The sequence below is a fragment of the Sorex fumeus genome, unplaced genomic scaffold (genome assembly GCF_029834395.1).
Source record: "Sorex fumeus unplaced genomic scaffold, SorFum_2.1 ptg000072l, whole genome shotgun sequence".
Taxonomy (NCBI): Eukaryota; Metazoa; Chordata; class Mammalia; order Eulipotyphla; family Soricidae; genus Sorex; species Sorex fumeus.
The window spans coordinates 47157943-47179829 of NW_026606129.1; the positions used below are offsets into that span (position 1 = coordinate 47157943).

Genomic DNA, 21887 nt, shown 5'->3' on the forward strand with positions numbered 1-21887 from the left:
TATTGCTCTTTTGGGTCACACCCAGCAATGCACAGGGGTTACTCCTGGCTTTGCACTCAGGATTTACTCCTGGCGGTGCTCAGGGACCATATGGGGTGCTGGGAATCGAACCCTGGTTGGCCACGTGCAAGGCAAATGCCCTACCAGCTGTACTATCGCTCCAGCCCCTATTTTTAATTTTTTAAATTTTATTGAATGACCATGAGATACAGCTACAAAGCTTTCATGTTTGAGATTCAGCCATACAATGATTGAACACCCATCTTCCACCGGTGCACATTTTCCACCACCAATGTCCCCAATATCGCCCCCACGCCTCCATCCCAGTCCTCATCCTTCCTCTATGGCAGACAATTTCCCCAATACTCTCTCTCGACTTTTGGGCATTATGTTTTGCCCAAATTTTCCCACCACCATTCAAGCCTCCCTGCCAGGGACAGATGCTAGATAATTCATTTTACATTGCTCATTTTGAATATCATGAGAGTTTGTGCAGGCGCTTTGTGACCGCGCGTTTCTGGGATCCTAGATTGTAGATAGTTGGATTCCAGAGACATCTCTGTAGGACACTAAGCCATTTTGGGTTTCAGTCGGGAGTCTCTGGACCAGGGCTGTTGATGTGCCAAGGCAGCATCCTGCGGAAGCTTGTGGGCATGACAGCTAGACCGAGGAGCTGGGGTGGGAACACCTGGCACCTCTGCTGCCATGTCGCCTGGAGATTTAGTCCTGGTACCCGCATACCTGGGCTGGAGCGATAGCACAGTGGTAGGGTGTTTGCCTTGCACTCAGCCAGCCCGGCCGAGCCAGGTTCAATTCCTCCGCCTCTCTCAGAGAGCCTGGCAAGCTACCGAGAGTATCTCGCCTGCACGGCAAAGCCTGGCAAGCTACCCGTGACGTATTCAATATGCCAAAACACAGTAACAACAAATCTCAAAATGGAGACGTTGCTGGGCCCGCTCGAGCAAATCGATGAACAATGGGAGGACAGTGACAGTAACAGTGACCCGCATACCTGGGCCTTGCTTGTGGGAGCTCTTGGGTGTCAGGATTTTCATCTGGAGTAGGCAGGGAGACTGCATCTGCTCCATCTGGGGTGCCTTGGCAAAATTGGCTCTGTATGGGGCCTGGAGGGATCTCCGGTGCTGTGGTGCTGTCTGGGACTGGTTGCTGTGTCTGTGGACCAGGGCTGTTGGTGCGTCAAGATAGTGTTTGGTGGAAGCTTGTAGAACATTTTTTTCTTTAATCAAAAAAATGAGAGCACTTTTTTTGGCCAGAGAGATAGGTCAGTGGGCCTCTTACATGCTTTGCTGTTCTGTCCCCAGCACTGCAGGTTCCTCAAACACTGCTAGGAGCAACCTGGTAGCCTCTGACCACAGCGTGTGACTATAATTCCACCCTCCTCCCCTAAAATCAGAGCATGCTTTTGTTGACTTGAAATATTTCCCCTGGCATAATGTTTATTGAAGGATAATTTGTTAGTCATGTTTTCATTTTGTGGAGGTTGTAGATCTTGATTTGCATCCCCTCCTGAAGGCTTTGTGTTACTGTGACGCCTGGCTAACATATTCCAGTTTCTCATTGGTGTGGTCTCTGGGGTCTCAGGCATCACATGAATTGGAACTAATTTGCAGTTCAGCCTTGTCTAGAGTAGCAGTTATGCCTGTTCCTGAGTCACTTGTGAATTCTGTAGTCTTGTCAGAACAAGGGCCAGTGGCATGGAGGGTCCTATAACATTAGCGGTTGGTCCTTAGAAAAATGCAAAATGCCCTGTCTGCCCTCTCTTGGAAGAGAGAGTGGACATAGGTATGGAGGGAAAATTTCCCTCCAAAAATGGTGTTGGTTTACATGGGGAGAGTTTTCAGGAAATGTAGGACTAGAGCAATAGTACAGCAGGTAGAGTGTTTGCCTCACATGCAGCCGACGCGGGCTTGATCTCTGGTACCCTAGGTGGTCTGTGAGCACCTCCAGGAGTGGTGCCTGAGTGCAGAGCCAAGAGTAACTCCTGAGTACAGCCAGGTATGGCCCAAGAATAAACAAAAAATGTAATGTATGCATAGGGTCAGCGCTCTAATACAACAGGTGGGTGCTTGCCTTGCATGTGGCCAACCTGGCTTCGGTTCTCAACACCAGAAGAAGCATATCTGAGCTCCTCAGTCCCATGAGGCTTAGGTTCTCAATTCTTTCTTTCTCCCTTAATTTTTAGGGAGTGTAATAATTTTGTTTTGTTTTGTTTGGGGGCCATGCTTGGTGATGCTCAGGACTTTCTCCTGGCTCTGCATTCAGGAATTAGCCCTAGCGATGCTCAGAGGACCATCTTGGGGTGCCAAGTATTCAACCCAGGTCAGCCGTGTGCAAGGCAAGCACCTGCGTACTGCACTCTCTCTCTGGCCCCTTGATGATTTTTTTTCACCCCCTCTCAGGGGCAACTTTGTTCAGCTTAGAGTAGGATATCTATACTGGTAGGTGTATTCTGAACATCACTAGGTGTTGCCCCAAAACGAACAAAAATAAATAAAAGACCAGGTGAAGACAGGTGTGTGTGCCTGGAGTCACGGAAGCAGGTGTTTGCATGTGCATGCATATGGCTACGGACATGGAAGAGAGGGCTGAGTAGTTCCCAGGAACTTTGCTCACTTTCGGAATATCTTTTCCTTCGGCAGGTATATTGCATTTGACTTCCACAAGGAGTGTAAAAATATGAGATGGGATCGACTAAATATTTTATTGGATCAGGTAGCAGAAATGCAGGATGAATTAAGGTAAGATCTATTAATTCTCTATGGGGATAAAGGGGAGAGGCACATGTACATATTGACCTACTTAACATACCTAATATAATAGGCTTGTAAATACATTTCACTTGGTTGAAAATGCTTACTACTCTCTTTGTTTTGTTTTTACTGAAGAGATGAAACTTGACAATTTGAATATATTTTATTCTTAAATGTGACCTACTTGAAGGTGTTTTCGTATTTTTACGAACTGAAAAATTTACAAATTTTTATGTAATTATAGTTTGTTTACTACTTTTTTCAATTCTTTTGATTAAATATCACAGAGCGATAGCACAGCGGTAGGGCGTTTGCCTTGCACGCAGCCAACATGGCTGACCCGAGTTCGATTCCTCCGCCCCTCTCGGAGAGCCCGGCAAGCTACCGAGAGTATCTCGCCCGCCAGGCAGGGCCTGGCAAGCTCCCGTGACGTATTCTACATGCCAGACACAGTAACAACAAAGTCTCCAATGGAGACGTTACTGGGCTCGCTCGAGCAAATCGATGATCAACGGGAGGGCCTTTACTTTACTACTTTACTTTTAAATATCACAGGTACTTACGGTCCTTTTGATGGCAGGGGTTGGAGGGTTTGGTCCACATCTGCCAGTGCTGAAGGCTTAGTCCTGTCTCTGTGTTGAGGATCACTCCTGGTGATGCTCAGGGGACCACAGGTAGTGCTAGAGGTTGAATCCTGGGTCTGATGCATTCAAGGCAAGTGCCTTGCCCCCGGAATTATCTCTGAAGCCCCAACAAATAGCCTAATGGTGTTTACCATATGTATTTACCATTAGTTTGTGGGTTTACTCTTCATATGTCAGTCTTTATTTATTTTTGAGCCAAAAATCTGTAAAATGGAATCTGCCAGAATCTGTAAATTTATTGTAAAACAATAAATTCTATTGTTTTGTTCTACCTCTGTGTGGCTTAATCCTGGCAACTGAAGTATTCTTCCAGATTTTAATTATACAGTGACATAATAAAATGACTCTAGGTATTTATTCAATTTAAAAGCAGTTCTCACTTATTTGAGAACTGTCTGGAGCACAGATAAGAAAACATTAGCTGGTCCTGGCACCTTGTTGGTAGTGGGTATAGTTTCTTGGGTTCATCTGTTCATTTTAGCCACTAAAGAGTATGAGCAAGATGACAAGGTTGGCAGCAGAATCTTCCAGTGGCAACTTCCCATGTTCAGGAACAGTCTGGTTTTCACCAGTGACTTTCAGATGACCTGTCTGGGCATCGCCCCCACCCCACTCCACCTCCCAGGGAAGTTTTGGAAAGTCGAACAGATCAGGCCTTTGGGGTGTGACTCATTTCACTCCCTGCATGGATCATGTGATGGGGCAGTTACCTTCAAATCATCGTTTCTCCATTTCTTTTTTTATTTTTGTGCCACATGTGGCGGTGCCCAGGGCCTTTTCCTGGCAGGGCTTGGGGAATCTTATGAGATGCCGGGGATTGAATCAGGTCAGCTGCATGCAAGGCCTTACACACTGTACTAGCACTCTGGCCCACCATTTAATGTTTTAATGATAACATCATTGATGTAAGACTCCTGTTAATCAGATGTATATCTTTGTAGATTTGCCTGACTTTGGTATGAGAGTGTTTATACAAATGTGTTTTAGTTATTTTCTAGTGGACGCTGCTGGCAAGGTGGAGACAAACCAGGAAGGTGTGTTCCGCAGCAACTGCATGGACTGTCTCGACAGGACTAATGTGATCCAGAGCATGTTAGCTCATCGCTCACTTCAGGCCCAGCTGCAGGTGCAAGTTATTTTTTTTTCTTTTATTAAAAAAAGAAAATAATTTAAGGAAGCTTCATCTTTAAAAACTAGTAACAAAAAGCATTCACGTTGCTCCCACCTAACCCAGCTCTTTTCATGTTTGTCTCTCACCATTCATGGGCTTACACACATATTACACAGGAATCTAACACCTCGGTCACTGTATCTGTATGCTCAGTTTCACATTTCGCCATTTTCTTCTAGTGTAGGACACAGCGTAGCTTTTAAGAGTTGCAGACTTCCACTATAGTTTATTCAGCCAGGGAGGTAGTTATACTCCAGGCTTATAAAGAAAACTAGACAACCTGTTTACTTTTTAAAAACTTTTAAAAACTTTCTGGAGTTTTGGGCCACACATCATGACCTGGGTACTGTTTCCTTAAATATTTTGCCCGTAAACATGAGTATGGTTCTTATTCCAGAGATTAGGAGTTTTACATGTTGGACAAAATCTTGAAGAACAAAGTGAATTTGAGAAGATCTACAAAAATGGTGGGTATTTACTTTAATAGAGCTATTACTCGGACTTTGAAATAAGTTAATATTTTGGACTTAGAACTCTAGTTCTCTGCTGGGAATGTGGCTTAAGTGTTATTATAGTCTTTTATGTCTCACACGTGCAAGACCCTGGGTTTGATCCCTGTCAACCGTATGGATATATTTAGCCCTGGTGTAAGCCCCAGAAGTGGCCTAAGGACCACAGGACTGCTGGGAGTGTTTACCCACCTTTACCCACAAAGAGAAAACAACTAGAACTTAATTGTAATCTTAAATATTATCAGCTAAAATTATCAATAAGTTTAATTTCAAATATTTTCTAAAATCTTAATTCTAGTTTTAAATATCAGCTAAAATTATTAATATAAAATACTGATAATTTTAAATGTTACCAATATTAATTTAAGATATTTCCCCCCACAGCTTGGGCTGACAATGCAAATGCTTGTGCCAAACAGTATGCAGGAACTGGTGCCTTGAAGACAGACTTCACGAGGCAAGTTGTGCTTTGAACTAACATTCCATAGATTAGCTTCACAGTCCTGGGTGTAGAGAAGAATCGCTTAGGCCCCTTCCTGACAGGAACTGCCTTAGTCCGATGCCCTCCTTGCACATCAGGATTGCCCCAAGATGAGTTCCAGGCAGTGGTACATTCGAAACCATCCTAGGTGATTCTGATGCCTAGTGAGAATGGGGAATCAGGCTTTTAATTTCTCTCAAGCCTTCCATGCATGTGAAACCTGCCTGTGTGGTTGTGCACCTCTGAGATGCACCCAGGTGACAGACCATTCTCAAGGACCACATTGCATGGCAAGAGTTAGAGAAATGTCAATTTGCTCCAGCAAGTTGTCTTATTTCTATGAATTCCAAGGAAGCAAAACAGTATTTTTAGTCTCATGTTTTGTGCCAGTTAGCCTGGGCTCCATGTTTCTCTCTCTCTTTTTTTTTTTTCTTTTGCCAGTATAACTCAGTGTTTTTCTTCTTTCTGCTTACTTAGGTGTTATTTTAGAAAGAGGATCCCCATTTCTTGGACCTATTAGTGATGTTGTTTATGAACGATCCCCTTATTTTCCTGAGATGTTTTTAAATCTCTGTAATGGCAGGTGTCCCCAAAACAGTGTAAGAACATAGTATGCAAGTCTGTAACCCACAGTGTAACTTTATTTTCACCAGAACTGGGAAGAGAACTCAGTTGGGACTTATAATGGATGGCCTGAACTCACTAATCCGGTATTACAAGAATAACTTTTCGGATGGATTTAGACAAGTAAGTTTGGTTTTGATTCTACGTACAGCTCTTTATTGCACTGTTTATTTTTTAATTTCACTGAGTTTTTTTTTTTTTAAATAATGTAATCACATCTAATTTGGGTTATTATTGACTTCTTTATTTCTGTTCTAGGACTCCATAGATTTATTTCTTGGGAACTATTCAGTGGATGAATTAGAATTTCATAGTCCTTTGAGTGTTCCAAGAGATTGGAAATTCCTGGCTGTAAGAAACCTTTATTTTTTTCAAGTGATTAAAAGCGTTGTATCTAAAAGTGTAGGTGATGCAGCTCCCCTGGGTTTCAAACAGTGTTGTTCAAAATGGAATTCAGATAGTTAAGTTTCCCTAAAGATCAGGGAGAGGAATAAATTAACTTTGTTTTTTTTGCAATTCACTGTTTTTCTTGCATCATTTTTATATGAGAACGCATAAGCAAAGGGAAGTTTATCAATTCTCATTTACAACTCATTGCAGTGGGCATGGGGGGGGATAGGAGTGGGGTTGGTGACTTTAGTTGTCATCTTGGGGACCCCTTGCACTAAGCACTGCTTGGTTTAGAGCAGAATATGATCTGAAAGTTTAGGCAGATGGGATTGAATCTTTAAATGAGGATGCATTGTTGAAAAAATTGTGGGCCAGACTGTGGGAGTTATTTTTTTCACTGAAGCATGCACAGCTGAGTTTGCAACCAATTTTTTTTTCCCTTCCTTTTAAAAATGATGGTTTCTTTCCATGTTCTTTTCCAGTTACCTATTATCATGGTTGTTGCCTTTTCAATGTGCATTATCTGTTTGCTGATGGCTGGTAAGTCTGCTCTTATATTTGTTTCTTAGACCGTTAAGCTTTTTATACTGAACATCTTTTGTGATTGTTTCTCTGATAAATGTAATGAGTAAAGTGAGGAGATGGGATTAATCTATGGAAGTGAAAGGAAGGGAATGTTCAGTAACTTGATAAATGACATTCTTTGTCCCTTGAAGAGTTTAAATGTATTTTTTGTATTACAAAGATATATAATAATTTGTACTACTATGTAATACTCAGGAAAAATTGAGAGAAAAATATTACTTGTCATGTTGACTTCTTTGTCCCTTGAAGAGTTTAAATATATTTTTTGTATTACAAAGTTATATATAATAATTGTATTACTGTGTAATACTCTTAGGAAAATTAAGAGAAAAATATTACTTTTCATTTTGACTTCCAGAGATAAGCTTCTCTTAACAAGTGATTCCTAATACTTGATGTTTCAGTCTTTATAAGTGTAAAATATTATACATATTTTAGTCTTTTCACTGAGCAATATAAACATTTTTCCATTCTCTTTATATTAAAGGCTTAAAAGTATTCTACCCCACCTTTTTAATATTTTCCTATGTTACAGAGTTTTTAAGTATTTAAAATCAAAGTTTCTCCCATTAAAAATATTCTGTGCTCTCGGGATTTGACTGAGACTTAGTTTAATTGTACCCGTGGCCCCTGTAGACCTTGTTTCCTGTGGATCCCCTGTTATACCATGGCCCCCACCCCATTTACACAGTTTTCCCCGGTGGACCCTTAGGCGATCCAGGCCATTTGGCCCCAGGCAGAAACGCTGCTCTCCAGGTGCAGGGTCAGGCAGTTGTGGGTGAGAGGTACCCTCTGAGGCTTTTGTGTCTGTGTGGAATGACTTTTGTCTCTGCTTGTCTGAATCCTACCCATCCTCAGGGGAGTGTTCCTCTACCCTTTTGACAGGACCTATCTTCCTCTTATTGATTACCATGGCATTTTGTTTATTTTTTATTTGGGGGCTACACCTGCAATCCTTGAGGCTTATTCTATACTCAAGGTTCACTCCTGGTGTTGCTAAGGGGGATTGAACCCAGGTCAGCCATGTGCAAGGCAAGGACCCTACCCTCTTAGTACTTTCCTCTTTAGACTTTGTAAGCACCAGGGAATTTCTTTTCTTTTTTCCTTTTTTTAGATTTTATTTATTTATTGGGATGGAGTGATAGCACAGCAGGTAAGGTGTTTGCCTTGCACATGGCCGTCATGACCAACCCGGGTTCAATTCCTCCACCCCTCTTGGAAAGCCTGGCAAGCTACCAAGCTGTCTTGCCCCCAAGGCAAAGCCTGGCAAGCTCCCCGTGACGTATTCAGTATGCCAAAAACAGTAACAACAAGTCTCACAATTTGTTGTGAGATGTTATTGGTGCCCGCTCAAGCAAATCAATGAACCATGGGAGGACAGTGCTACAGTGCTATTTATTTATTATTATTATTATTATTATTATTATTATTTTGGCTTTTTGGGTCACACCTGGTGATGCTCAGGGGTTACTCCTGACTCTGCACTCAGGAATTACTCCTGGTGTTACTTGGGGGACCATATGGGATGCCGGGCATTGAACCAGGTCAGCCTAATGCAAGGCAAATAAACTCCCAACCTGCTGTACTATCACTCTGGTCCCACCAGGGAATTTCTTATTTTGAGGTGGTAAATGTCTTTTGGGTCTCTGACATACCTTACTGTTATACTTTTCTCTTTTGTGATGATTTGCCTACTCATTGATCTTTCACTGGATCAGCAACTTTTTGAGGGCAGATAAAACACTTCCTCATTTTAGCTCTTGTGTCTGGGATATGTTTGCTGCATTAAAGACTCATTGCGGGGCTGGCGCAATAGCACAGCAGGTAGGGCGTTTGCCTTGCACGCGGCCGACCCGGGTTCGATTCCCAGCGTCCCATATGGTCCCCTGAGCAACGCCAGGTGTAATTCCTGAGTGCAGAGCCAGGAGTAACCCCTGAGCATCGCCAGGTGTGACCCAAAAAGAAAAAAAAAAAGACTCATTGCACACCCCTCACTATTGATTCTGCTGCGTTCTTATAGAGAATTGAACATTGCTTTTTTTTTTTTTTTAATTAGTGAAACACCATGAGGTACAGTTGTAGATTTACAAATTTTTGTGCTTGGATCTCGGTCATACCACGATCAAATACCCATCCCTCCACCAGTGCCCATTTTCCACCACCAGGATAATATCCCTCCCCCCCCCCATCCTCCCATCCCCCCATCCCCCCCTGCCACTGTGTGCAGGGCATTCCCTTTTGTTTTCTCTCTCCTCCTGGGTGTTGTGATCAGCCAAAGAGGCATTGAGTGGCGAACATGTTCAGTCCAGTCTACTTTCAACCTGCATCTCCCCTCCTGGGAGGATCCTCCAAACACCCTCCACTTGGTGTTCCCCTTTCTATCTGAATTGTCCTTTCCCCTAGAATACCCAGCTGGCCTCTAAGTTATGGAGTAATTCTCCTGGTGTTGCTCTCAGCTATTCTTGGGTATTAATCTCATATTTTATTATTTTATATCCCCCAGATGAATGCTATCTTTCTATGTCTATCCCTCTCTTTCTGACTCATTTCGCTTAGCATGATACTTTCCATATTGTACCACTTGTATGTAAAGTTCATGACTTCATCTTTTCTAAGAGCCACATAGTACTCCATTGTGTAGATGTACCAAAGTTTCTTTAACCAGTCATCTGTTCTTGGGCACTCAGGTCTCTTCCAGTTTCTGGCTACTGTAAAGAGTGCTGCAATGAACAAACAAGTGCAGATGTCACTTCGGCTACACATTTTTGCCTCTCTGGGATATATTCCCAGGAGTGGTATCGCTGGGTCAAATGGGAGCTCAATTTCTAATTTTTTGAGGAACGTCCATACTGTTTTCCAAAAGGGCTGAACCAGTCAGCATTCCCACCAACAGTGAAGGAGTGTCCCTTTCTCGCCACATCCGCGCCAGCAACGGTTGCTTTTGTTCTTTTGAATGTGGGCCAGTCTCTGAGGTGTGAGATGGTATCTCATTGTGGTTTTGATCTGCATCTCCCTGATGATTAATGATGTAGAGCATTTTCTCATGTGCTTTTTTGCCATTCGGATTTCTTCTTTGAGAAAGTTTCTGTTCATTTCATTGCCCCATTTTTTGATGGGGTTGGATGTTTTCTTCTTGTGGAGTTCAACCAGTATTTTGTATATCCTTGATATCAACCCCTTGTCAGATGTGTATTCGGCGAATATTCTTTCCCATTCTGTAGACTGTCTTTGTATTTTGGTCACTGTTTCTTTGGAGGTACAGAAGCTTCTTAGTTTAAGATAGTCCCATTTATCTATCTCTGTTTTCACTTGCTCAGCCAGTGGCGTGTCATCTTTGAACATACCATTAGCCTCAATGTCATGGAGGGTTTTGCCAACTTTGTCTTCAATGTATCTTATGGTTTCTGGTCTGATGTTGAGGTCTTTAATCCATTTTGATCTTACCTTTGTACATGGTGTTAGGCAGAGTTCTGAGCCCATTTTTTTGCATGTAGCCGTCCAGTGATGCCAGCACAATTTGTTAAAGAGGCTTTCCTTACTCCACTTCACATTTCTTGCACCTTTATCAAAGATTAGATGATCATATGATTGAGGGGAGATGTCAGTGTATTCAACTCTGTTCCATTGGTCTGCAGTTCTGCCTTTGTTCCAGTACCATGCTGTTTTGATTATTACCGCTTTGTAGTAAAGTTTGAAGTTAGGGAGGTTGATTCCTCCCATTTTCTTTTTCCCCAGAATTGCTTTAGCTATTCGTGGGGGTTTATTGTTCCATATAAATTTCAGGAGTGTTTGCTCCATTTCTTTGAAGAATGTCATGGGTATCCTTATAGGAATTGTATTGAATTTGTACAGTGCTTTCGGTAGTATTGCCATTTTGACAATGTTAAGTCTTCCGACCCATGAGCAGGGGATGTCTTTCCATTTCCTCATGTCCTCTTTTATTTCCTGAAGTAGCGTTTTGTAGTTTTCTTTGTACAGGTCCTTTACTTCCTTAGTTAAGCTGATTCCTAGGTACTTGATTTTCTGGGGCACAATTGTGAACGGGATTGATTTTTTCATATAGCTTTCCTCTCTCTCACTGTTTGCGTATAGGAAAGCCATGGACTCTTGGGTATTGATTTTACAGCCTGCAACTTTACTATACAAGTCTATTGTTTCTAGGAGTTTTTTGGTGGAGGTTATTGGGTTCTCTAAGTATAGTATCATATCATCTGCGAATAGTGAGAGCTTGATTTCTTCCTTTCCTACCTGAATGCCCTTAATATCTTTTTCTTGCCTAATTGCTATTGCAAGTACTTCCAGTACTATATTGAACAGCAGTGGAGAGAGTGGGCATCCTTGTCTCGTCCCTGATCTTAGAGGGAAGGCTCTCAGTTTTTCCCCATTGAGGATGATGCTTGCTGTAGGCTTGTGGTAGATGGCTTTAACTATGTTGAGGAAAGTCCCCTCTATACCCATTTTGGCTAGGGTTTTCATCATAAAGGGGTGCTGGATCTTGTCAAATGCTTTCTCTGCATCTATTGATATGATCATATGCTTTTTATCTTTTCTTTTGTTGATATGATGGACTATGTTGATTGATTTCCGAATGTTGAACCATCCTTGCATCCCTGGGATGAATCCTACTTGGTCATGGTGTATGATCTTTTTGATGAGTAGTTGGATTCTATTTGCTAGTAGTTTGTTGAGGATCTTTGCATCTGTGTTCATCAGGGATATCGGCCTGTAGTTCTCTTTCTTTGTGTTATCTCTGTCTGCTTTTGGTATCAGTGTGATATTTGCTTCATAGAAACTGTTCGGAAGTGTATTTGATATTTCAATTTCATGGAAAAGCTTAAAGAGGATTGGGAGTAAGTCTTCTTTGAAGATTTGGAAGAATTCACTAGTGAATCCATCCGGGCCAGGGCTTTTGTGCTTGGGGAGACTTTTTATTACCATTTCAATTTCCTTGATGGTGATAGGTCTGTTCAGGTATTCCAGGTCTTCTTGGTTCAGCCTTGGGAGTCTGTAGGAGTCTAGGAATTTATCCATTTCCTCGAGGTTTTGATGTTGTGTGGCATAAGGCTTTTCAAAGTACTCCCTGAGGATCCTTTGAATTTCTGTAGTTTCTGTTGTAATGACCCCCTTTTCATTTCTGATTCGGTTTATTAGGGTTTTCTCTCTCCCTTTCTTTGTGAGTTTTGCTAGGGGCTTATCAATTTTGTTAATTTTCTCAAAGAACCAGCTCTTGGTTTCGTTGATCTTTCGGATTGTTTTCTGGGTTTCCATCTCGTTAATCTCTGCTCTGAGTTTTATTATTTCCTTCCTCCTGTTAGGGTTGTGCTCCTTTTGTTGGTCCTTCTCCAAGTTCTTAAGCTGTGAGGTTAGTTTATTTATGTGGGCTCGCTCCTCCTTTTTGAGGAATGCTTGTAGAGCTATAAACTTTCCTCTTAAGACCGCTTTTGCTGTGTCCCATAAGTTTTGGTAACTCGTGTCCTCATTTTCATTCGTTTCTAGGAATCTTTTGATTTCCTCTTTAATTTCCTGTCTAAGCCACTCGTTGTTTAATAGCGCACTGTTTAATTTCCATGTGTTTAATTTAGTTTTCTGTTTTTGTGTGTGATTTACTTCTAATTTCAGCGCATTATGGTCTGAGAAGATTGTTGATATAATCTCTATCTTCTTAATTTTATGGAGGCATGTTTTGTGGCTCAGCATGTGGTCTATCTTGGAGAACGTTCCATGTACGCTTGAGAAGAATGTGTATTGAGCTTTTTGTGGATGAAGTGTCCTGTATATATCTACTAAGCCCCTTTCTTCCATTGTTTCCCTCAGATGAAGTATGTCCTTGCTAAGCTTGAGTCTGGTTGATCTATCAAGAGGTGACAAAGCGGTGTTGAGGTCTCCCACTAGTATTGTGTTGCTATCGATGTCTTTTTCCAAATCTATGAGTAATTGTTTTAAGTACTTTGCTGGTCTCTCATTAGGTGCATATACATTTATTATTGTAAGTTCTTCCTGTTGTACAGATCCTTTGGTCAATAGGAAATGGCCTTCACTGTCTCTTATGACCTTCTTCACTCTGAAATCGATGTGGTCTGATATTAGGATAGCTACCCCAGCTTTTTTATGGGAGCTGTTTGCCTGTAGGATTGTTTTCCAGCCTTTGACTCTGAGTCTGTGTTTGCTTTGACTATTGAGATGTGTTTCTTGCAGGCAGCAGAATGTTGGGTTCAATTTTCTAATCCATCCTGCCACTCTATGTCTTTTAATTGGTGCGTTTAGCCCATTGACATTGAGAGAGATTATTGTTATGGGATTTTGTCCCATTGTTCCGTTGAAATTTGGTGTATTTGAGAGGCCTGTCTTGCCTTAAAGTAGCCCATTTAGTTCTACTTGTAACCATGGTTTTGAGTCTATGAAGTTCCTGAGCTGTTGTTTGTCCGTGAAACTGTGTGTTGTTCCTTCTATTATGAATGAGAGTCTCACTGGGTAAAGTATTTTTGGAGAAGCATTTATTTCATTGAGTTTTTTCACTATGTCCCACCACTGTTTTCAGGCCCTGAGGGTTTCATCAGAAAAATCAGCTGTGAATTTTAAGGATGCAGGCCGGGAAGCAGGCCACGCCCACTTTTAGGAGGCCACGCCCCCTTCTTAGAGGCCACGCCCCTAGACAATCCCAGGCCACTCCCTCCCAGGATCCTGGGATCCCCGCTGTTCTCTGGCACCAGGGGCGGGGCTCCGCTGGGGTCCTCCAACCCACCTGGGTGGGAGGGGCCGGGAACATTGCTTTATCTTATAATCTTGATAGTTGTCAGGCTGTAGAAGTCACAATGCCAGGAAGGAGCAGGCTGTTATCCTAGAGCAGAAGCCAGCAGACATTTTCTATAAAGTGCGTAGTAATGGATGTTTTAGACTGCAAGCTACACCTGTGGTCTCTTGTGCATTAGTTGTGGTTTTATTTTTTTTATGACATTTGAAAAAATGAAGAAACTATTTTTAGCTCTCTGGAAAACCAGGCTGATGAACTATATACCATTGCATTATCTTATTGTTGCCTTGATTTGAATATCCCTGATGATAAGTAACGAGAAACACTTTTTCACATGCCTATTGGCCACCTTGCAGACCTTCAGCAGAGAATCTGTCTGTTCATTTCTTCTCCCCATTTTTTGATAGGGTTTTAGGGGGTTTTTTGGTTCATTTTTTGAATTCTTTATCTTGGATATTAAACATTTATCTGATGTGTTGAATGCAAATGGTTTCTCCCATTCATTTGGATGTCTTAGTTTTATCCCATATATATTTTTTGCTGGGAGCTTTATTTTGGGACTGGGGGTGGCAAAAGGAGTTTGGGCCAGACCCGGTGATGTTCAGGACTTAGTCCTGGCTCTGCTCTCAGGATCACTCCTAACAGCCTCAGGGAATCATCTAGGCACATTGTACCCTCATGCAAGGCAGGCCTCATGCAAGGAAGGCAGCATCCTCCCTGCTGTACTCTATCTTTCTGACCCCTGCCATGCAGGAGCTCTTTCATTTGTTTTGTTTAGTTAGTCCCATTTGTTGGCTTTTGTTTTTGTTTCCTTTGCCTATGGTACTATGTCACTGAAAACCCCTTTGAGGTCCAGATCTTAGAGTGTTCTGCAATGTTTTCCTCAGTGTGTTTATTAGATTCCAGTCTGATCTCAAGATTTTAGATCCACTTTTAATTCACTTTTGTTACGATGTGGAATATGAATCCAGCTTTACTTTTTCACATGTGGTTATCCAGTTTTCTCAATATTGTAACACTTTCTTACAGTACTGAATTATAAAATCTGAAAGTCTTTGTGTGATATAATAAGAAGTAGTTTACTCAAGTGGTTCAGTGTTCAGCATTTAGACCAACATCTGGGAACCTGAAAGAAGTGCAGATTTGTGGAACCAAGTAGCCAGTGTTTTGTCACACCTGAAGAGAATTTTGATAATTAGCTAATATCGGAGAACTGCTTGCTTAAACCTTCATTGAGAGGTTCTTCCTGTATTTTTCTCCTAGACATGGTGGTAGACTTTTACATTGTCGAGATTACTAAACAACTAAAAATTGTATATAGTATCAATAAAATGAATTTCAGTGGAGCGCGCGTAGGCTGCTAAAATCTCAGGACCAGGAGGAATAGAGGCGTTACTGATGCACACTTGAGTAATTCAGTGATCAATGGGATGACAGTGATACAGTGATAGAGTGAAAATGGATTTCATTTATCGATTTTTTCTTTATATCTACAGGTGATACTTGGACAGAAACACTGGCCTATGTGATCTTCTGGGGAGTTGCAAGCATTGGAACATTTTTAATTATTATCTACAATGGCAAAGATTTTGTTGATGCTCCCAGATTGGTTCAGAAGGAAAAGATAGACTGAATTTGTGTCTGTGGAAAGCGGCTTGGCCTAGAAGAGTCCATTGTGCAGAACTGGAATCTTTACTGACCCGCTTTCCACATTAGCCCGAGGTCTTTTTAAAGCCTTTGTCCAAAAGCACATCTTGTGCTCTCTGTGGGGGGTGATGACTTAGATTGATTTAATGTTACTGCCTTGATGATCTCTTTACTTTGGGATGGATATATATATATATATATACACACACACACACACACACTGTTCAATAATTAAAATGCAACCTGAATTGAGCTCACTGAATGGAAGGAATCTGTTCATTGTCAGTTTAATCAACTGTTGCAGAGTAAGTAATATATTTAAAAAAATCTTGCTTCTTTCATTATTTAAAACAGGACAATTATTTTTCTAGCTCACTTTCATTATTGTCATTGTAGAACCAGTAGCTATTAGCAGACACACTTCATATATCTTTGGACTTTTCATAAAATTGTAAAGTAAGCTAATTCTGCTATGTTTATAAAATGTCAAGTCTTTCCCACATATGTCAGGTCAGGCCATGGGGCATTGTGTGAGGGGAGAGAAGTCCGGTGCCTCTTGTGCGTTCACTCCGCTGAACTGCTGCAGTTGGACCAGCTGCGTGAGTGTGACAAATAATTTAGATAGTCTTAATCCTTTTTTTAGGTCTAAAATTCAATCAAAGAATGTAACGTTTCTCTTTTTCGCTAGAGGTCCAAAGCCTTCTCTGTTTCAAGGCTTGCCCCCAGTGTGGAACAATGCCCTTGCTAGTCAGCTTCCCCCTCCCGGACATTTTCGTTTTTGGGGGGTCGTTCCCTGAGACCTGCAGGCCTGTGAGAGGATCCAGTACTCGAGTTGATACTGTGCCTGGAGGTAGCATGGAATTGATGCTTTCACTCTGCGAAGGTCTCTGTCAATAAGTGTCTCTAAAATTTAGTGCTTCCAGGTAGTTAGAGTTCTCCAAATCAAGGACCAACTCAGTCTTTAATTTATATGCCAAGACAACCCTGAAAAATATTCTCTAGCAGCTGTGCATAGTTCTAATTATAAGTCGGGCTGTATATTCAAATTGTAATTATGAGATTTAAATATTAGAAAAGTATGTATGGTAGCAAATTTACCACTACTTTAAAATAATTCAGTTAAAAAGCTGCTGCAATATTGTGTTATGCTTGAAACTATGTATAGTTTTTTTCTGATAGTAATAGCCTTTTTATTGTCCTTAAATATCTCTGAAGGAGCCTTTATTTCAGCATTTATCTTTTCTTCAACATTATCTTTTATAAAACATCATTAAGAGTTACTGCTTTTAGAACTCTAAAGGAAATAATAGCTGGAAAACCCTCTGTAGCTTAAAATCACTCATTTAAACTCACAATAGGGTAAGTAATTAGAGCTACCTATTCTTAATATGTAAATAAGCATAATTTGTTCCAAAGATAAAATATGAAAATTAATTTATGTCTACTGCAATATATTACACAGTGCTACTGGGCATTTCTAAAGAAATTAATTTCAAGAAAGACCAAATCTGAGCTGCTAATATGGCTATTTGCAGTGAATGAACTAATGTTGGTGTGTTAGAATTTAAAGTATCAATATTTCAGAACCCTGCAATGATTTTATTTCTTAATCTATGTACTATACATCTATAAGGAAAAATAAAATGTCATATTCTTTTCTAATTATTGGTGGTGTTTCTGTACTTTGTCTTGAAAAGATTATTATTCTTTAAAATATTTTAAATTCATTTGAAGCATTGCATTATCTTTATAGAAAAATCAGACAGTATAACCAAGAAAATTCATGGCATTTGAAATCTGGCTTTCTAGTTATGATCATTTAAGTTGTGTTTGGGGCTGGAGTAATAGTATAGTAGGTAGGGCGCTTTCCTTGCACCTGACCAACGTGGTTTAATCCCTTGCACCCCATGTGGTCCCCTCAAGCCCTCCAGGAATAACCCATGAATTCAGAGCCGGGAAGAAGCCTTGAGCACCACCAGGTATGGCCAAAAGCGGTGTCTTCTGAATTACTTTTCTGGTTTAAAGTAAAACACTTTAGCAAATTTGGTAATGAGTTATTAGGAATCTGCTGCAAGTGTGGCATCCCACCAGGCACATCAGGGATGTGAGCAGAAGTTGTTCTTGCTCAGAGAGGCCTCAGTCTTTGCAGTGGGTAGTTACTGCATTGGAGCAGATCACCCAGGCTCAGTGCCTTCAAACCACCTATGTATAATACCTCACAGTTGGGTTGCATTAGGAATGTGGATGGATTTCGTTCTGTCTCATGCGTAGTGTCACCTACAGTCCAGGACCCACTGCAGCAGCACCCACCCAGCACAACATCCAGGGTCATCCAGATCCTTTTCAGCTATACTCCCCCAGGACAACACACTCTTCCTCCTCCTCCCTTTGCAGCTGTGCATCCAAGCTGTCAGTAACTTGGTTACTCTTGACAACTCTCCCTCCGAAACTGAATCTGGACACACCAATTTCTTTTTCATTCATTTCCAAGTTTGTGCCATCATCTCTACTTTGTAACACTGGAGTGTTTTTCGATCTCCCCCTCTCCAACCATTGTCTTTCGGCAACCTTTCAAACATAAATCCATTCCTGAGAGGGCACACTCAGTCCTCTGTGAAGTTCTATTTCTCTGTGAAGAAAAGCCAGGGTCCTCGCTAAGGCCTGATCCCTGTCCATACCCTGGAGATCACATCCAGTCACCCACTCTGGAGGATCCCTACCTCAAATCTCCTTTCTAGTCTCAGGGTCTTCTGGCTCTTGGCTCAGAATGAACCTTAGCCATTCCTGCAATCAGCCTCATTCTTCAAAACTCAGACCCTGAAGTTCTCTGGGTGCTGCAGCTATCATACTAGGCCCATGGGTTTCCTTCTTAGACATGACACATCTTTTCTGAACTTTCATTTGCTATCGGGCCAGAGCAATAGCACAGCCAGTAGGGCATTTGCCTTGCACAAGGCCGACCCTGGTTCGATTCCTCCGCCCCTCTAAGAGAGCCCAGCTACCGAGAGTATCTCCCCCCCACCCCCCCCCACACACACACGGCAAAGCCTGGCAAGCTACCTGTGATGTATTCTATATGCCAAAAACAGTAATAGCAAGTCTCACAATGGAGACGTTACTGGTGCCTGCTTGAGCAAATCGATGAACAACGGGAGGACAGTGCTACAGTGCTATTTGCCATCTCTCATTGTCCCTCTTCCTGTCCAGAACGCACATGCCGTAAAGGACAGCTCCATGTCTTCCCCGTGCATCCTGTCCCCAGCATGCCCTTCCAGGGATTGGCTTATAATTAGCCCCCGGTGATCCCTAAAAGGCTGCTAAATAGAAAAGTGATTCACATACAAGAAGCTAGCCCAGAAATTCTGGTTTAAAAAATACGTTTTTTATATTTGTGGATAGACTTATTGTCTTGCAAAAGATGTTTAATTGTTACTTTCATCTCCCTTCCCTGGCTGCTGGAGAATAGAATATGATAGTTAACCCTCTGCCTCAGCTTGTCTGTCTATAAAGTGGAACTGTCATTTGTTTAGTTGTTACCTAAAATAATGTTATGCTCACTAAAACTGGTTGTACACATCCATGTCCTCTGCCCCGGGACCGTTCTCCAGTCATACCCAGACCTGTTGTGGTCTCACAGCCAAAGAAAGATCTGGGAGTTGCTGAGTGCTCAGGAATTGTCAAGGGCATTGGAAGGGTCTGCAGAAATTAAGAAGAGCCATGTTCTGATTCAGATTCTAATGGCAAATTAGAATTCTTTCCTACTTATGGAACCTAAGCCTCTTGCCATGTAGCAGTCTCCATGGTGCCAGCCTGGTTCCACTGGTTACCTAAGGGGTGGGCATGCGAGAGGGAATGAAGACTGGCCGGACTCTTCCTTTATTTTCCAGTTCTTCAAAACGAGTGCACATGTGTGAGCAGGAGGAGGAGATCTTGTGTTTAAAAGGGAAGTCTTTAGGACTGCAACCAGTTAATGACAAAAGCTAGTGCTTTATTTGGGCTTTTATTTATGATGATAGTTGCTGGAATACCAAATAGTTCCCTACCTGATTTTTTAGAGCTAAGTCAGGTTGGTTCTGTTTTCACAGAAGAGAAATTTCTGGAATTTGTGATCTGGCCACAGTGTCATGGTTACTGTTAAGTACTTAGGGATGGAATGTCCTTTTTTTTTCTTATTGGAGAGGAAAGACAAATAAGTCAAGATGGCCACTTTGGTGCAGTACCTAGAAATTAGTCAACAAAGAATTTTTTTTACTGACTTGAGGATTCTTGAGAAACGTTCTTTGTGTGAAGTACCCAGACACCAGAGTAAAACTACTCAAACTTAGTTTCATCTGGGGCACGTTATCCTTTAATAGTGGGATTTTGTTGGGGCCAGGGAGATAGTACAGCAGGCAAGACTCTTGTTTGGTTTTGCACACAGCCAACCCATATTCCATCTCTTGACACCCCATATAGTGCCCCAAACCCTATCAGGAGTGATCTCTGAGCTCAGAGCCAGCAGTAAGCCTGAGCACTACAGGGTATAGCCCCCAAACAACTCTGAAGAGTGAGGCTTTCTGACTCCTTGGAGGAGACTTTCCCATATGGTTGCAAATACTCAAACTGCCTTCATATTATCTTGGTGTAACTCTGAATACACAGTGATAGATTTTTCTTCTTTCCTATGGGATTTAGCTGATGTCAGGGCATGTCTGGGCACTGAGAGTTTAAAATGCACTCAGGTGGTTCAGCTGGGAAATGAGGGTAATTGTGAGTAAAGGAATAATCCAGACCAATATTTGCCTCTGCTCCGGAGGATACCTGTCTCTCTTGGGCTGAGACTGGCAGCTGACATCTGGCTCCAGAAGGGACAGGCCCTGTGGTGAGACCATGACACCTGTGGGTTGTGATTCCTGAGGATTCGGGAGAGATTCTGCTGTGGATTTGCACTAGCATGCCCACTCTTAAAACCTTGGTAGCTGTTTTTTCAACACTTAAGGACCCCTCTGCTGGGAGCTGGGATGTGTGAGGCCCTGAGCTCCCACCTTAGCAAATAATAATAGTCATAAAAATAATTCCACCATCACTATCCTGTGATATGAAACCAGAGCACAAGTTGTGGGAAATGAATGCTACTTCATGATTCTGAAAAGCAAATGATCTTTTTATAAGTATTACGTCAAGCGGAAAATACTCCTGTTTTTGGTTTTTGGTTTTGCTGGTTTGGGGGCCACACCTGGCAGTGCTCAGGACTTTCTCCTGGCTCTGCACTTAGGGCTGACTCCTGGTGGGCTTGGAGGAGGACCAGATGGGGTGTCAGGGATCAAACTTAGGTGCAAGGTGCAAAGCAAATGCCCTGCCTGCTGGACTATGCCCCCAGCCCCTGGGAAATACTGTTAACATGGCAGTTCAGAACCAGAAAAGACCTCTCAAATGCTGTTGAGAAGATAACAAAAGATTGTTTTTTTCAGATGACATATTCAGTTTGTATTCCAAGAGAGTATTTGAGAGTCTTCAGAGATGTCCATAGAAATCTACCCAGTCCAGCTTTGAATTTCTCATCATGTGTGGTTGCCAGGGCTGGAGTGATAGCACAGCGGGTAGGGCATTTGCCTTGCAAGCGGCCAACATGGCCGACCCGAGTTTGATTCCTCCACCCCTCTTAGAGAGCCCGGCAAGCTACTGAGAGTATCTCGCCTGCCTCGGCAAAGCCTGGCAAGCTACCTGTGATGTATTCAATATGCCAAACACAGTAACAATTGTCACAATGGAGACGTTACTGGGCCCTCTAGAGCAAATCGATGAAAAACGGGAGGAAAGTGACAGTGACAGTGTGGTTGCCAGAATCCCACTAGGGGTTATCCCTGAGCATGGCCAGGTGTGGCCCAAAGGAAATCCACCGCCCCCCCCAATTCTATGACCTCAAGGAAAAAGTAGGAGGAACCCCTTGTACTTCAGGGGTGATCTTGTCCTACATACCGCAGTGAAAGAAAAAGACCAGACGCACGTGTGGTGGACTAGCTATATTATAAATACGGTGTGTCTCTAGTTAAACGATATTCTGTTTGAATTATGTACATTTTAGAAAACTTATGTACAGATAAATAATTTAAAATTGATTTTAAGTGGTGTTTGTAGACTTTCCTGTGAAGAGCTGGTCATCCTGTCCAAACACGACACGGAGCCTTCCGTGGGAACGTGCTTCTTCTCCATCTTCACAGTGACTTCTGGCACCTTTTGCAGAGCACCAGACACGACAGGCAGAGGTGTCTGATTGACAGTTCATGGAACCACGCTGAAGGCAGTTTGGATTTGCAAACTGTAATCGGACC

At 42.1% G+C, this 21887-nt stretch overlaps 1 protein-coding gene across 2 annotated transcripts in view; it reads left to right on the forward strand.

The window, feature by feature from the left end:
• Nucleotides 1-17241, forward strand: part of SACM1L (SAC1 like phosphatidylinositide phosphatase) — a 52626-nt gene extending 35385 nt beyond the window's left edge. For both annotated transcript variants that reach the window (XM_056129453.1, XM_056129454.1), the window contains 8 exons: nt 2661-2759; nt 4403-4541; nt 4984-5053; nt 5483-5555; nt 6233-6326; nt 6462-6554; nt 7076-7133; nt 15426-17241. In XM_056129453.1, the coding sequence (XP_055985428.1) occupies nt 2661-2759; nt 4403-4541; nt 4984-5053; nt 5483-5555; nt 6233-6326; nt 6462-6554; nt 7076-7133; nt 15426-15562 (763 nt within the window). In that variant the 3' untranslated portion in view covers nt 15563-17241. The remainder of the gene's footprint in view (nt 1-2660; nt 2760-4402; nt 4542-4983; nt 5054-5482; nt 5556-6232; nt 6327-6461; nt 6555-7075; nt 7134-15425) is intronic.
• Nucleotides 17242-21887: the final 4646 nt, after the last annotated feature.